The 17,282-nt window shown below is 37.5% G+C and overlaps 1 protein-coding gene across 3 annotated transcripts in view; it reads right to left on the bottom strand.

Moving 5' to 3' along the window:
* ALMS1 (ALMS1 centrosome and basal body associated protein) overlaps nucleotides 1–17,282 on the bottom strand; it is a 146,247-nt gene that overhangs the window by 83,652 nt on the left and 45,313 nt on the right. For all 3 annotated transcript variants that reach the window (XM_082852397.1, XM_082852399.1, XM_082852398.1), the window contains exon 6: nucleotides 15,845–16,004. In XM_082852397.1, coding sequence (XP_082708523.1) covers nucleotides 15,845–16,004 — 160 coding nt within the window. The remainder of the gene's footprint in view (nucleotides 1–15,844; nucleotides 16,005–17,282) is intronic.

Genomic DNA, 17,282 nt, shown 5'->3' with positions numbered 1-17,282 from the left:
GTGCTGCAACTACAGAGCCCACATGCCACAACTAGAGAGAAGCCCATGCGCCGCAATGAAGAGCCTGCATGCCGCAATGAAAGATCCCTGTGCCACAACTAAGACCCAACGCAGCAAGCAAGCAAGCAAGCAAGCAAGCAAGCAAGAAAGAAAGGAAGGAAGGAAGAAAGAAAGGTCAAGGAGAAATACATAAAGATACCCCTTCAAGGGTATGGACTGATGAATATTAAAAAAAAGGACAGAACTACCATATGACCCGGTTATTCCACTTCTGTGTATTTATCTGAAGAATATGAAAACACTAATTATAAAAGAAAAAACACTAATAATAACACCCTTGATTGCAGCATTATTTACAATAGACAAGGTATGGAAACAACCTAAGTGCCCATCGACAGATGAATGGATAAATAAGATGTGGTACATACAGTTGATTGCTTGAACACTGTGGGTTTGAACTTTGCAGGTCCACTTACAAGTGGATATTTTTCAACAGTAAACACTAGAGTACAACAGTCTGCGGCTGATTGAATCTGCAGTTATATGCAGACCTCCCCCACGTTGTACAAGGGGTCAACTGTACATACAATGAAATACTACTCAGCCATTTAAAAAAAAGATGAAATCTTGCCATTTGCAACAACACAGATGGACCCTGAGGGTATTATGCTAAGTGAAATAAGTCAGAAAGAGAAGACAACACTGCATGATTTCACTCATATAAATAAGAAAATAAATAATAAATACCCGAACAAACAAACCAAACTAAAAAATACACACAGATACAGAGAAGAGAGTAGTGGTTACCAAGGGAAAGGAGGGTGGGAGGTGGCTGAAATGGATAAAGGGGGTCAACTGTATGGTGACAGAGGGAAACTACACTTTTGGTGATGAACATGCTGTAGTGCATACAGATGTCGAAACATAATGTTGTACATATGAAACATATTTAAAAATGAAAAATAAACAGATTAAAGAACATTTGTTCCAAATGATTTTCTAATTTTTCAAAGTTTTTACATGTTTTGATCATTACAAATTAATAGTGACATCTAGTACCTAGAAGGGAACAAATGAGATAACAACCAAGGAGTTAAGATATACAGCCCAGATCCTTGAAAGATGTGTTACACAAAATAACGAGTCCCTACTTAAGAAGACTTCAGCAGGAAGGAAAAGATTAGTAAAGGAAACTAGAAGAACTACTGCAAGTTAAGCTGCAAAAAGTGTAGGAGACCTGTGTTCATGAAGAAATTTCTGGCAGTTCCATATAAGCTTAAGGACATACACTTCAAACTGTCAGAAGCAATGTTGCTAATAAACCCACTATCATTTTTGAAATATGTTTGCATATGTAAGGAATACATGATGATGAATGGCACAGTTGTAGAGTACTACCCTCTCAGCCCTTGAAACAGGAATAAATATGCTGACTGTGAACATTACAACATTACTATATATCTACTGAATTCTTCAAAATCCATTTTTAGGGGAAGGGTTGAAGAGAAAAGTCTGGACATGAGGAAGAAGAGAACTGCCCAGAAAAAGACTATAGTATTCCAAAAGTTTATATTGATGCCTTTTAGAGACAGACTAACAACCTGGTTAGGATTTTCTGAAGAACTCTTTACCCATTGGAGCCAAATGCTTATTAACATAGAGGGTTTCTATGGGAGACAAAGAGCATAGTTTTATTTCTCAAAGTATAATCTGAAATCCTCTATGACCTCATTTAATAAGAACAACAAGCAAGTACTTTATTTCTCACAGACAAAATGAGATGCAATTCCAGTTTTGTTTTACATACAACTAAGGGCTCCTTATTAGTAATCATCAAGTGAATTATTATGGATTATTAATATTAGCACACAAAAATAAATTAGCATACTTCTGGATTTCAAGACCTCCAATTCAGTCACCACTAACAGGTCTGGCTGTCCTGAAGAGAATCTATTTTGTCTGCACAGCAAGTACACTGAAATTCCTGCAGTTTTAAAAAGGATACTGGTAATATTTTAAGTTGGTCTTTGTTTTCATTGTTGTTATTCTTGCTCTCTAATTATGAACTACTGTAACTTTACTGTTTTTACAATTTCCTAATTAGTAATTACTGATAACTAGGTAAGTATAATTTTTTGTGGGTTATTTGGTTAATCCTTGAGTAAATTGATAGATGTTTGTATCAACATTAACCTAAGTCTTCTCAAACCTAGACTATAATACATGTATATATTATAGTTCAAATAGAAATTCTTGATACCATTATTGACAAAGCAGATGTAAATATAACCCTTCCAAAGTGCCTATAGGGACTTCCCTGGTGGTCCAATGGTTGAGAATCCGCCTTCCAATGCAGGGGACGTGGGTTCAATCCCTGGTCGAGGAACTAAGATCCCACATGCCGTGGGGCAACTAACCCCACATACCACAACTACTGAGCCCGTGCGCCACAACTAGTGAGCCCACGTGCTCTGGAGCCCAAGCGCCACAACTACAGAGCCCGTGCGTCGCAACGAACAGCCTGCATGCTGCAGCGAAAGATCCTGCGTGCCGCAACAAAAGATCCTGCATGCCGCAGCTAAGACTTGACATAGACAGACAGACAGACAGACAGACATATTTTTTAAAAAAAACAAAGTGCCTATATAGTGTGATATTTTATGGATGTTGTCTTGTTGACAAATGTATGTCATCTGAATAACTTGCAACGCAATATCAAGTTAAATGTAAGAAAACTGTTGAGTTTATAGGGCACTGTTTTGTAACATGAAAATCACATACAGAAGCTCATTAGATAACCTCACTTTTTTGTTGCTATCACTAAGTTCTTCTTCTATGTGAAAGTGGTATTTGGTAAGGTAAGTGGGCTATAGACTCCTCTGCATTCCTAAAAGGGCAGCAGTTCCTAAAAGCTAAAGAACTACTGGTCTTGTGTAAAGATCATGAACCCTGCACTCAGACACAGGCTCAAATCCAAAGTTTACGATTTCCTAATAGAATAACCAGAAAGTCAGTTCCCTCATCATACCACCCTCATATGGTTGTGAAGGTTAAATGAGATAAGTATGTAATATACCTGGCAAATAGTAAGTGCACCCTTACAGAAGGGAGGGCAGGTGGAAGATGGTATTTTGGGTCTTGCTTCCAGGCCCTTCATCTTTCAGAGAATGCTCCCAACGTCCTGCCCCAAACCAAAGTCACATCTCCGAGACAGAAACCAAACAAATAACGTGAAGTAGGCTAAACCAAAGACATGACTTTAATTGTAAATTACGGCAAGAAAACTAATGGATAATTAAACCAATTAAGTTTGTGGTCAGGGATCACAAACCCTAATAACAACCAAACAACATAAAAAAAGGCATATATGCATACAAGTCATAGAGATGGCCCCATATTAATGAGATCAATAAAAGCTTTTAATACAAGAAAAAAATCCACAAGCCTTCATAATAACAACTGAAATAAAGTTGTTTATATGATTTTTCTTTTCATTTAACCCACTTTCTTGAGAACTGATCTCCCCAAAAAGGACAAAGCCTACCTCCTTATTTCACCCATCTCTTACTGAAGTCTACCCAGACATCTAATTCATTTAATATTCAATAATTCACTAAGTCCTTCAATATGTACTATTTACTAAGCACCTCTCATGGCCAGAAGTAAATAAAATATTAACAAAGCCCCAGCTCTACCCTCAAAGAGTTTAAAGTCTAGTGGGAAACAGAAATAAGTAAACAAGCAATTACTATACTATGTGTTCAGAGCAGTGATGAATGTGAGTGTTTATAGAATACCATGAGAACACATATACAAGGAGTACTGACTCTTTCTCAAGGACACATGGTGAATGGTGGAAACCAGGAAATATTTCCTAGAAGACATCTAAGCTGAGAATGAAAGGATGAAGAGTTGGGCAAAGATGGGGCACAAGGAGTAGAGGAAGAAAGTCATCCAAACAGAGAAAATAGCATCTGTAAGATCAAGGAGACTAGAGGACCTAGCATAATGAACGAATAGCAGTAGTTCAATATGATCAAAGAGACAAGTGTGAGGCTAAAGAGGTGAGCAGGGACCTCCTATGACATATTAAGGAGTTTGGAATTTATCCTGAAGGTAGCAATGGAAAGCAGGGGTTTCAAACTAGAAGTGATATTATCAAGTGTGTCATGAAAAAAGACTATTCTGGCTTAATACAAAGAATGGATAGGAAGGCAGAAAAGATGACGGGTTTCCTATTACTAATGCAATAATCCAAAAAGGTGAAAACAGTAGTTTGAGAATCATAATCAAAAGGACTGTGTAAATGGACAGGGGTGAGAGCAAGAGTAGAAAGAGAAGTTTCTAGCTTGGCAACTAAGTAGATAGATGCCCATTCACTAAGAAGAAAGAGTACTTTGAAAAGATGATGATCAGTTCCTTGGAGTTCTGGGGCTATAGTGCCATGGGACATATAAATGAAGATTTTCTATAGGTAGTTAGCCACAAACATCTAGAGTATGAGACACATCTGGACAGAGTGCTACATTTGGAAGTCATCAGCCACAGAAAGTAAATGAAGCACTGGGAGCAGATATCAGCTCAGAAGAACTTAAGATCCTTTCTTGCACAAAGCATTGTTTCCTACCATGTTCCTGCTTGCTGCTGTAAACAAGCTGAGGACAGCCAGTACTGTTCCACTGACTGATACTCTTAAGTTAGGAAACAACCATCAAGATTTTTCCATGCCTTTATTATGTGCCAATATTTGTGTTAGGCATTGAACAGAAATAAAATGTGGTGCCCTTTATACATGAGGATTTTAATAAACTGTAGGTGTGCTATTTATGGTGAGGTTACATAGGTATTTAACATTCAAAAAAAAAAAGGAAGAACAGTATGGAAATGAAGTAACCAAAAATCCTCTTAGAAAAAGTGGGGCTTGAGCTAGGCCTTAAATTATAAGTAGAATGTAGAGATGTGAAGAAAGGAACTGGCATTCCAGGGAAGGGAAAATGTATAAGTAAAATACCAGGGTAAGGAATGAACATGACTTTAGAGGTAGAAAAGTAAACAAAAATAACAACAATAAAATAGTTTGCCTGGAATGACCAAAATGTACAAACTTAAAGCTGGACAAATAGAATTCAGAAGGTCTTAATCAGCCAGAAGAGTTTAGATTTGACAGAGAAGAAAGAAATACATTATCACTGATGTTTAAGAAGAATAAAAGAGTTGGGTTTAGGGAAGATAAAAGGTGGAATAATGTAGTGATTAAGAATGCAGGCTCTGGAGGATATTGCCTGGGTTCACAACTGGCACTCCAATTTACCAGCTATGGGGCAAGTAATTTAACCTCTCTAAACTTCATTTTGCTCAGTTATCAAATAGGATAATAGTAGTACCTAACATCGTAAGTTAGGTATAGATATAAAATAATATGATCTATGGAAATGCTTAACAAAGTAAGCAAGGAATGAATGTTAGCTATTATTTTTAGTTCATTATGGGGCAGATTTTAGAAAACCTAGGGAAAGTTCATGGCATAGGTGTCCCTACCTTCTGTGGCTAGAGATCCCTGAACTTATTCAATGTTGCCTGAGAAAGATCTTTACTTCACTTCTTACCACCGTGACTCCCTCATTTGATGATTTCTACCAACAGCCCAAAGACAATAATGCCTCCAAAGTTCTCACATATTCAAAATTCCAGTTGTCTTCTCGTCACCAGACAAAAAGAGTATAAACTCACCTTTCTCTGCTTCTCCCTGTAAACAATTCAACAGAAAATCATAAAAAGACTCTAAAAGGTTGGAAAGTGGAAGGCCAAATGGCTAGGGACCACACTTGAGGAACTTGAGGAACAACACAACACTGAGTTCCCTGGATTTTCTTTTTAATTCTCATATATCCTGAATGGACCTAGGTGAGGCTAGTGTCCTGGAACCTGCACCAAGATGGGGAAGGAGGAAGAGAAGGCCTGGATGGAATCTCCTAACCCTCTGGCCAGCAACTGATTCCAAATCTCCTGATTTCCAACCCAGTGACAGAAGGCAACCCAGGTCAGTGCTTTCCTCCCCAACAGTACTGGCAGAAACTTAAGAGAGAAGCCCACCAGCACTAAGAGGGCCAGAGAGCTGGCCCAGGAAAAGTCAGTATCCTAGAAGCCCAGAATTCCTACATCCCCCACCTAAATGTACCAGGAGGCCTAGAAAAGCACTTTTTGCCCCGACTGATGGCAGGAGCAAGAATCAAGTGGGAGATCCACTGGCATCAGGTGCCCAGGGAGCAGGCCCAGGAAAGCATCCTTCACCCTATGGGCCAATATCTCCCACTTTCCACTCAACAGCAGTAGGCCTAAGGAAGAGCATTCTACCGCATGAGCAGCACCAGCAGAGATCAAGCATGAGCCTCAGCAGCACCACTGAGCAAAGTAGACTATAATGCAAATCTGCTTTGTTCAGTGAAAACTGAAAACTAAACAGTCTCTGAAACCAAAGCCCATACAAGTAGGCCAGGACCTATATGTTACATATAAATAAGACAACTGAATGCTAAAACAGATTAAATAGGATCCAGTCTCTTACTGTAACATTCAAAATGTACAAAACAAATTAAAAATCATTCACAATATCAAGAACCAGGAACATCACAGCTTGAATGAGAAAGATAATCAGATGATTCCAACCTCAAGGTGAAACAGATGATAGAATTATCTGACAAGGATTTAAAAAGCAACCATCTTATACGCTTGAGCAAGCAATTAAGAATGTCTTGAAGAAAATGAAATAAGATAAAATCTCAGTAAAGAAACGTAAATTATAAAAAAGAACAAATGGAAATTGAAAAAATACAGTAACAAATAAAAACCTCATTTGAGAGGCTCAATGACAGAATGGAAATGACAGAAGATAGAATAAGTGAACTTGAGGACATATCAATACAATTAATAAGTCTGAACAACAGAAAGAAAATCAATTTTTAAAAGACAGGGGCTCTTGGGCTATAACAAAAGCTCTAACGTTCATATCAACAGAATGGCATAAGCAGAGGAGAAGGGGGGTGGGGGTGGGGAGGGAGGCACTAAAAAAACCTATTCACAGAAATAATGGGAAACTTCCCAAATTTGGTGAGACATGTATCTACAGGTTCAAGAAGTTAAGTGAATCCCAAATACGAAACTCAAAGATATCCACACCAAGACACAACACAATTAAATTTCAGAAGATATAGGAGAACACCAATTTGAATGATAGTAGATTTCACATCTGAAAACATGGAAGCCAGTAAGAAGTGTTATGCCATTTTGCAAGTGCTGAAAGAAAAAAACCATAAACCATTAACTCTATGTCTGGCTCAATTATCCTTCAAGAATGAATGAGGAATAAAGACACTTTCAGGTAAAGAAAATAAATCTGTCACTAATAGACTCACCCACATAGAGGGGCTGAGAAATTCTCCAACCAAAAGAAAATAGCAGGAAAAAAACCTGAAAGTTCATAGAGACCAAAAAAAACAAAAACAAAAACCACAACAGAATGGATAAAAATAGAGGAAATATAACAGACTTTCAGTCTCTTTATGAGTTTCTTAAATCATATTTGATGACTGAGGCAAATAGTCTAACACTATTTGCTGTTGTACTCAATATATGTAAACGAAATATTAAAACAATTATTATTTTTAAAGTGGGAAGGGTAAAGGGAACTAATTCTACTTCACTCTCAGAGGTGAAAGTTGATACCAGTAAACAGTTATAAATTATGTATGTATATTGTAACACCTAAAGCAACCTCTAAAGAAACAATACAGTGCAATATACTCAAAATACTATAGATAGATCAAAATGTTCCTGTAATCCACAGTAATTCAAGAAAAGAGAAACAGAGGAACAAAGAGAAAACAAATACAATGGCAGACTTTAAGCCCAGTATATCAATAATGGTTTTAATGCAAATAGTCTAGTACACCAACTAAAATACAGACATTAACACAGTGTTTAAAAAAAATACAACTATATGCCCATTGTGTTTGAAGAAAATCCCTTCAAACACAATGACATAAGAAGGTTGAAGTAAAAAGACAGAAAAAGAAATACTGTACAATTTTTTAAAAGCAGTAATGGCTATAATAGCAGATAAAGTAATCTCCAGAATAAAAATAATTACTCAAAACAAAGAGCATTACCACATAATGATAAAAGGATAAATTCACCAAGAAGATTTAGCAATCTTACACGTGTATGCAACCAAATCCAGTGTGATGTGACAAAGGCAATAAGAAATGGGAATGAAAACTAAAAGAGTAAAAACTAAATCTGATTAATAAACAAAATATCTGTTCCTTTTCTGTATTCTCTATTGGCTCCCCTTTCTCCTACTATATTCTATAAAGTTTTATCCTTGGAATTTTGCTGTTCTCTATACTCAGGCTCCCCCAGAGAGCTTATCTATTCTTACAGCATAATTTAATCATGGGTTGTTGAAGTCTTTCAAATTTGTCTTTCTCATTTCCCATTTTTTCAACTGCTTCAGATGTCAAGGCAGCTGAATCTAATTTCAGGCTTTTCCCCAAACTACTATCACTCAGGAGCTCAGGGTCTTACTGGGAGGAATGAGACATAACCAAATGGTACAACTGGGTGCATCAATAGAAATAAAGCATAAGGTAAAGAGGCTGAACAGAGAGGATGTCTTGGAAGACAGGCTGCAAAAGAAGAGCACAAGGAGTGACCTACCTCCACCTAGTTCCCCACTTTTAGAGATTTACCCCAGGCACGGTAGGCTGAGAATACTGGGCTGCGGCCCCACCCGACCTTACTAGTAGGATGGAGGTTCCACTCCAGAAGAGGCAATCCAAGAAGACCAGAGAATACCATCCACACCCAACACCATTCTTATAAAGAAGGGACGTGTTACTCCAATATAAGTGGGTCACTGTTCCAACTCCCAGAGCAATGTCACAAAGCTTTTTCCCAGGAGAGGCAAGCCATATAAACAGAGAGCTCCACATATCTCCATAAGCAGACTGACTTCATTTGGAATAGAACACGGAGAAGTTCAGGCCTAAGAATACCAGCAAAAACAATGGTGATCACAGTAAAGCAATTAAGAGGAAGCTGCTAGCTACATGATACGAAAAAGCCACACAGTAGACAAGCTAGAAGTTTAAAAGAAAGGCTCAAAGACTGACCTAAAAGACTACCTCTAAGAAAGGGCCTTACAGTAACTGAATCAGACCACGGAGCAATTTATGCCTCAAGGCATTGTTGAAAACAATACAGCAATCAGCTTAGCTGAGGCTAACAGCTGATACCAATATTGCAAGACAAACAAGAAGATTAACAAGGAGATGAAAGAGACAGTAAAAGAGAACTCAGTTAAAGCCACAGTCATAGGAGGAGGGAATGGATGGAGACCACAGTCAGGGAGGCTGTACATATAGCAAAGACTCTGCTTTTGGGACTTCCCTGGTGGCGCAGTGGTTAAGACTCCATGCTCCCAATGCAGGGGGCCTGGGGTCAATCCCTGGTCAGGGAGCTAGATCCCACATGCATGCCACAACTAAGGAGCCCAACGGCTGCAACTGACAGGGCACAACCAAATAAATAAAATATTTTTTTAATAAAATAAAATAATCAAATGCAAATCCAATTTAAAAAAAAAGACTCTGCTTTCCAGTGAGGAAATTCAGGAGGTGCATACTGCAGGGGAAACAGACTTCACTTCCAAACTAGTCACTAAATAACCAGACAAGCAAAACAATAACAAATATTCTCAGCCCAGAGAGGGAATCAGTAACCAGAGCTGCAACAATATATTATCTAAAATGTCCAGTTTATAACAAAAAGTTGTGACACACGCAAAGAAAAAGAAAAGTGACCCATTCACAGGAAAAAAGCAAGCAATAGAAACTGCCTTTAAGGAGACCCACATTTTGGTTTTAGCCAGCAAAGACTTCAAAGCAGTTATTATAAATATGTTCAAAGAAGAAAAGGAAACCATGCTTTAAAAATTAAAAGAAGCTTCAATGAAATCCCTATTAAACTACCAATGTCATTTTTCACAGAACTAGAACAAAAAAATTCCACTATTTGTATGGAAACACAAAAGACCCTGAATAGCCAAAGCAATCTTGAGAAAGAAAAATGGAGCTGGAGGAATCAGGCTCCCTGACTTCAGACTATACTACAAAGCTACAGTAATCAAGATAGTACGGTACTGGCACAAAACCAGAAATAAAGATCAATGGAACAGGACAGAAAGCCCAGAGATAAACCCACACACATATGGTAACCTTATCTTTGATAAAGGAGGCAAGAATAGTGGAGAAAAGTGGAGAAAAAAAGGAAGCAAGAATAGTGGACAAAAGACAGCCTCTTCAATAAGTGGTGCTGGGAAAACTGGACAGCTACATGTAAAAGAATGAAATTAGAACACTCTCTAACACCATACACAAAAATAAACTCAAAATGGATTAAAGACCTAAATGTAAGGCCAGACACTATCAAACTCTTAGAGGAAAACACATGTAGAACACTCTATGACATAAATCACAGCAAGATCCTTTTTGACCCACTTCCTAGAGAAATGGAAATAAAAACAAAAATAAACAAATGGGACCTAATGAAACTACAAAGCTTTTGCACAGCAAAGGAAACCATAAACAAGACGAACAGACAACTCTCAGAATGGGAGAAAATATTTGCAAATGAAGCAACTGACAAAGGATTAAACTCCAAAATATACAAGCAGCTCATGCAGCTCAATAACAAAAAAACAAACAAACCAATCCAAAGATGGGCAGAAGACCTAAGCAGACATTTCTCCAAAGAAGATATACAGATTGCCAATAAACACATGAAAGGATGCTCAACATCACTAATCATTAGAGAAATGCAAATCAAAACTACAATGAGGTATTACCTCACACTGGTCAGAATGGCCATCATCAAAAAATCTACAAACAATAAATGCTGGAGAGGGTGTGGAGAAAAGGGAACCCTCTTGCACTGTTGGTGGGAATGTAAATTGATACAGCCACTATGGAGAACAGTATGGAGGTTCCTTAAAAAACTAAAAACAGGGCTTCCCTGGTGGCGCAGTGGTTGGGAGTCTGCCTGCCGATGCAGGGGACACGGGTTCGTGCCCCGGTGCGGGAAGATCCCACATGCCGCGGAGCGGCTAGGCCTGTGAGCCATGGCCGCTGAGCCTGCGCGTCCGGAGCCTGTGCTCTGCAACGGGAGAGGCCACAACAGTGAGAGGCCCGCGTACCACAAAAAAAAAAAAAAAAAAAAAAACTAAAAACAGAACTACCATACGACCCAGCAATCCCACTACTGGGCATATACCCTGAGAAAGCCATAATTCAAAAAGTCATGTACCACAATGTTCATTGCAGCCCTACTAACAATAGCCCGGACATGGAAGCAACCTAAATGTCCATCGACAGATGAATGGATAAAGAAGATGTGGCACAAATATACAATGGAATATTACTCAGCCATAAAAAGAAATGAAATTGAGTTATTTATAGTGAGGTGGATGGACGTACAGACTGTTCATACAGAGTGAAGTAAGTCAGAAAGAGAAAAACAAATACTGTATGCTAACAAATATATATATGGAATCTCAAAAAAATTAAAATAAATTGGTTCTGAAGAACCTTGGGGCAGGACAGGAATAAAGACGCAGACGTAGAGAATGGACTTGAGGACATGGGGACGGGGAAGGGTAAGCTGGGACGAAGTGAGAGAGTGGCATGGACATATATACACTGCCAAATGTAAAACAGATAGCTAGTGGGAAGCAGTCACATAGCACAGGGAGATCAGCTCAGTGCTTTGTGTTCACCTAGAGGGGTGGGATAGGGAGGGTGAGAGGGAGAGGCAAGAGGGAGGAGATATGGGGATATATGTACACATATAGCTGATTCATTTTGTTATACAGCAGAAACTAACACAGCATTGTAAAGCAATTATACTCTAATAAAGATGTTAAGAAAACATTAAAAAATAAAATTAAAAGAAAGTAATGACAGTGTCTCATCAAATAGAAAATAAGCTAATAGAACTTACAAAAGAAGCAAATGGAAGTTCTGGGGTTGAAAAGTACAACTAAAATGAAAAATTTCCTAGAGGCTCAACAGTAAATAGGGACAGACAGAAGAATCAGTGAATATGATGATAACAGAGACTATGCAAGCTGAAGGACAGCAAAAAAAAAAGAATAAATAAAAATGAACAAAGGCTCAGAGAGCTATTTGACAAGATTAAGTGTACTGACATATGTATAATGGGGGATATCTGAGACAGAAAAGAGCAGAAAAAAATAATGGCTGAAAACTTCCCAAATTTGATGAAAAACATTATCCTACACATCTGAGAATCCCAATGAACTCAATGATAAACAGAGAGATCTATGCCAAAACATCATAATCAAAATCAAAATGCTGAAAGATGAAGAGAATATCCTGAAAGCAGCAAGAAAAAAAACAAATTACATACAATGGAACACTAATAAGAATAGCTGATTTCTCACCAGAAACAATAAAGGCAGAATACAGTGAGTGGAAAGACATATTCAAAGTGCTGGAAAAAACTGTCAACCAAGAATTCAAAACCCAGCAAAATTATCTTTCGAAAAGATAATATAAAAACATTCCCAGATATACAAAAACTGAGAGAATTTGTTGGTGGCAGGCCCATCTTACAAAAAATACTAAAGGAAGTTCTTCAGGCTGAAAGCAAGTGACACCAAACAGCAATTCGAATTTACAGAACAAAACAAATAGTGCTAGTAAAGATAATTATGTTAGGTAATTACAAAAAGACAGGACACTTGCATATTTTCCTTTCTTCTAACAGATTTTAAAAGCAAGCTTACATAAAACAACACATATATAATTGTATTATTGGGGCTATAACATATAGAAATGTAACATATTCAACTATAACATCAAAAGGAAGTACATGGGAGCAAACTTAGAGTACAGCAAGGAAATGACACTGGGTGATAACAAATCCACAGGAACAAATAAAGAGAATAAGAAAAAGAATAAATTCAAATATTAATGTAATAAGCTCTATAAATATTTGCTCTCTCTACTTCTCTGAGCTTCTTTAAAATACATAAAATTATATAAATAATTATGACAATGTAACAATCTACTCTTGGGTTTGTAACATATAGGTGTATTATGTATTATAATAATTGCAAATACAAAGAAGAGGGAATAGATCTATATAGGAGAAACATCTCTGTATCACACTAGAATTTAGTTAGTATAAACTGGGAGTATATTCTGGTAAGATAAATTTTATAAACCCTAGAGCAACCACTAATAATATAACTTTAAAAATTAGCTAGGACTTCCCTGGTGGCACAGTGGTTAAGAATCCGCCTGCCAATGCAGGGGACACGGGTTCGAGCCCTGGTCCGGGAAGATACCACATGCCGCAGAGAAACTAAGCCCGTGTGCAACAACTAATGAGCCTGCGAGCCACAGCTACTGAAGCCCACATGCCACAACTACTGAAGCCTTGCACCTAGAGCCCATGCTCCGCAACAAGAGAAGCCACCGCAGTGAGAAGCCCACACACCACAACAAAGAGTAGCCCCTGCTTGCCGCAACTAGGGAAAGCCCACATGCAGCAACAAAAACCCAACACAGCCAAAAATAAAATAAATAAAAATAAATAATTCACTTTTTAAAAAGTAAAAATTAGCTAGAAAATTATTAAAGAAATTAAAATACTGGAAAATATTCACTTAATGCAATAAAAAGCAGTAAAGGATGAACAGAAGAACAAAAGAGTCATAAGGCATATGGAAAAGAAAAAGTAAATCAGCAAGTATAAATCCAATGTTATCAATAATTACATTAAATGTGAATGGATTAAACAATCACATCAAAGGCAAAGATTGGGGCTTCCCTGGTGGTGCAGTGGTTGGGAATCCGCCTGCTAATGCAGGGGACGCGGGTTCATGCCCCGGTCCAGGAGGATCCCACATGCCGCGGAGCGGCTGGGCCCATCAGCCATGGCCACTGAGCCTGAGTATCCGGAGCCTGTGCTCCGCGACGGGAGAGGCCGCAGTGGTGAGAGGCCCGCATACCGCAAAAAAAAAGGCAAAGACTGTCAGTCTGGAATTAAGAAATAAAAAGATACAATTATAAGCTATTTACAAGAGATACAGTTCAGTTTCAAAAACATAAATAGGTTGAAAGTACAGGGATGAAAAAAGATACAACATTCAAGCAGCAACCATAAGAACTGGAAAGTCCACAGAGACATAAGACAAAATAGACCTTAAAACAAAAAAATATGTTTCTAGAATTAAAGAGGGACAACAGCAAAAAGGTCAATTCATCAGGAATATATAACAATTACAAACATAAATGCACTTAATATCAAAGTCTCAAAATATATGAAACAATTCTGACAGAAAAGGGAAAAACAGACAAACAATAATAATTGGAGACTTCAATACCCTACTTTCAAAAATGGAGAAAACTAGCAGAAGATCAACAAGGATCAGAAGACTTGAACACTATAAACCCACTAGAACTAAGAGACATGTATAGAACACACCACCTAACAACAGCAGAATGCACATTTCTTCTCAAGCGCAAACCATACATTCTACCGGATAAACATGGTAGGACATAAAACATGCCTCAGTTAAATTTAAAAGCACAAAAATCCTATAAAGTATATTAGGAAATAGTTTAGATGAATTAAAACAAAAACACAACAAGCCAAAACTTAAGGCACACAGCTAAAGTAGTGTTTAGATCTATCAACGTAAATACCTACATTAAAAAGAAAAATCTCAAATCAATAACATAACATTTAGGGAAACGTAAACCAAAACTACAAGATACCACTTCACAGCCACCAGAATGGCTATAATCAGAAAGACAGAAAAACAAGTGTTGTGGAGGGTGTGGAGAAACTGGAACCCTCATAATGCTGGTGGGAATGTAATATGGTACATATTCTTTGGAAAACAGTTTAGCAGTTATTCAAAATGTTAAACACTGTTACCATGAACAAGAAATTCCCACTCCTAGATATATACCAAAGAGAAATAAAAATAACAAATACACAAACCTGTACGTGAATGTTCATAACAGCATTATTCCTAAGGGTCAAAAAGTGGAAAACAACCCAAGTGTCCATCAACTGATGAACAGGTAAACAATATGTGACATATCCATCCTATGGCAATAAAAAGGAATGAGTACCGATATACACTATAACATGGATAAATCTTGAAAACGTACTCAGTAAAAGAAGCCAGCCACAAAAGATCTCATATTGTATGATTTCACTCACATGAAAATGTCCAGGATAGGCATCTCCAACCTCAGCTGACTTCTCAGAACTACTGCCAATCCATCTGCTTATCCTTGGTCAGCTCCATCCCCTATTCACTTCAACATAAATTCTAAGCCTTCACCAAGCCACTCTCCTCAAATCCCTTAACTCACCTCCACAACTCTCAACCTCCCTCAGCAGACAATCTTGCTTTCTACCTCAAAACTAATCTCTCAGTTTCCTCTCTGTAAACGTGTATCTGTTCTTATGCTCATTTAATTCCCTTTTCCCTTCAAGTCACAGAAAGGAATATAGAAACAAACTGACTCTAATATCAGACTCCTCCATGTAATTCAGTTCTAAACACTGTCATGAAGAATGCAATGAAAATCAAATGGTTCATCTAACAAAAGATCTGAGGATCTATAAATACACCTAATCCAAAGTTAACATTATTGCAGGAGTTCAAAAGTAAAAAAATTAGGCACAGCAAGATATTTTTAACAAGCTAGTCATAAGGACACTTGATATCTCCTTCTTTACATACCTGTTGAATGTTTGAAAGTCCCTGGCACAGTGTCAGGAGATACCCTCAACATTCTGAGATCTGAAGAGTGATACTCCAACTCTCTAGTTGGCTCATGAGGAACAGATGGAGGCAATACAGATGCAAAAGACTGATTAATGTCCATATTAGAAAGACATACCTATGAAAAGAGATAAAAAATGAAGAAAATAAGATTAATTTTAGACTTCATCTACTAAAAAATAACCTCATTTTTATGAAAATGAATGTTAAGCAGTTATACCAGTTCCTCAAGATCATATTCTCAACCCTCCTGAATTCATATATAGATCATATCTTGTTTGGTTAATTCCAGGAAGGCTCTACAAATTATTTGAGGGTTTGGAAGTCTACCTGTATAGAATATTACAGATAGGAGACCTAGAAGTGTTCTATTACTCAGAAGTTTGCTACTTAACAATAGTATGATCTGAACTATGGTAATATTCTTGACAAGCTCAAGGACTTGTTTTTTAAGAAGGAGAGGTATGTTAGGGAAAGGAAAGAGGAAAGGAGGGAAGAGAGAACAGAAATATTTTCAAGAAATCCACAAATGTTTAGAAGAAAAATAAACGCATCAAAGAACTGTATCTGTGATCAGTTACCAAAAATCGTAAGTTCTCAAATTTTTTGAAACAAAAGTAGTGGGAAATATAAACTGATGAAGTAAAGGTTAAATGCTGAAAAAGAAGTTCCTGAAGTTTCATGACATTCCAGCAAGTCCTTGTTAAAAAAGAAATCAGAGGGGACTTCCCTGGCAGTCCAGTGGTTAAGACTTCGCCTTCCAATGCAGGGGTGTGGGTTCGATCCCTGGTTGGGGAGCTAAGATCCCACATGCCTCATAGCCAGAAAAACAAAACATAAAACAGAAGCAATATTGTAACAAATTCAACAGACTTTAAAAATGGTCCATATCAAAAAAAAATCTTAAAAAAAAAAAAAATTAGAAACTATTAGTACTGATGTTGGTACATAAACATTACACAACTTTTCACCAAATTCACAGTATACTCTCATATAAAAACAACATACCACTTTTATTTTCCTAAAAAGTTATTCCAGTGCTGCCCTCTCAGGAGGGAGTCTAAAAATGTACATAAGCATGAATTTTTCTATCCTCTTTTATGAAAGCTTTTTCAGTGTGTAGTAACAAATATTCCTAAGAAGCTGGCAGAATGTGGAAATAAATAATTCTACTTCTACTGCCCATATAGTTTCTCTAGACCCATGGTTCTCAAATGGGGAAGATTTTGCACTCCCCCACCTCCCCCCACCAAGGAACGTGTGGCAATACCTGGAGACATTTTTCGCTGTCATAACATTAGTGGGGGTAATGTTACTGACATCTAGTAAGTAGAGGCCAGGGATGTTGCTAAACATCCTAAAATACACAGAACAGCCCCCACAACAAAGAATTATC

This window comes from Leucopleurus acutus, assembly GCF_964270905.1.
Source record: "Leucopleurus acutus genome assembly, chromosome: 12".
NCBI classification, from domain to species: domain Eukaryota; kingdom Metazoa; phylum Chordata; class Mammalia; order Artiodactyla; family Delphinidae; genus Leucopleurus; species Leucopleurus acutus.
This window is presented reverse-complemented; position numbering and strand designations above follow the sequence as displayed.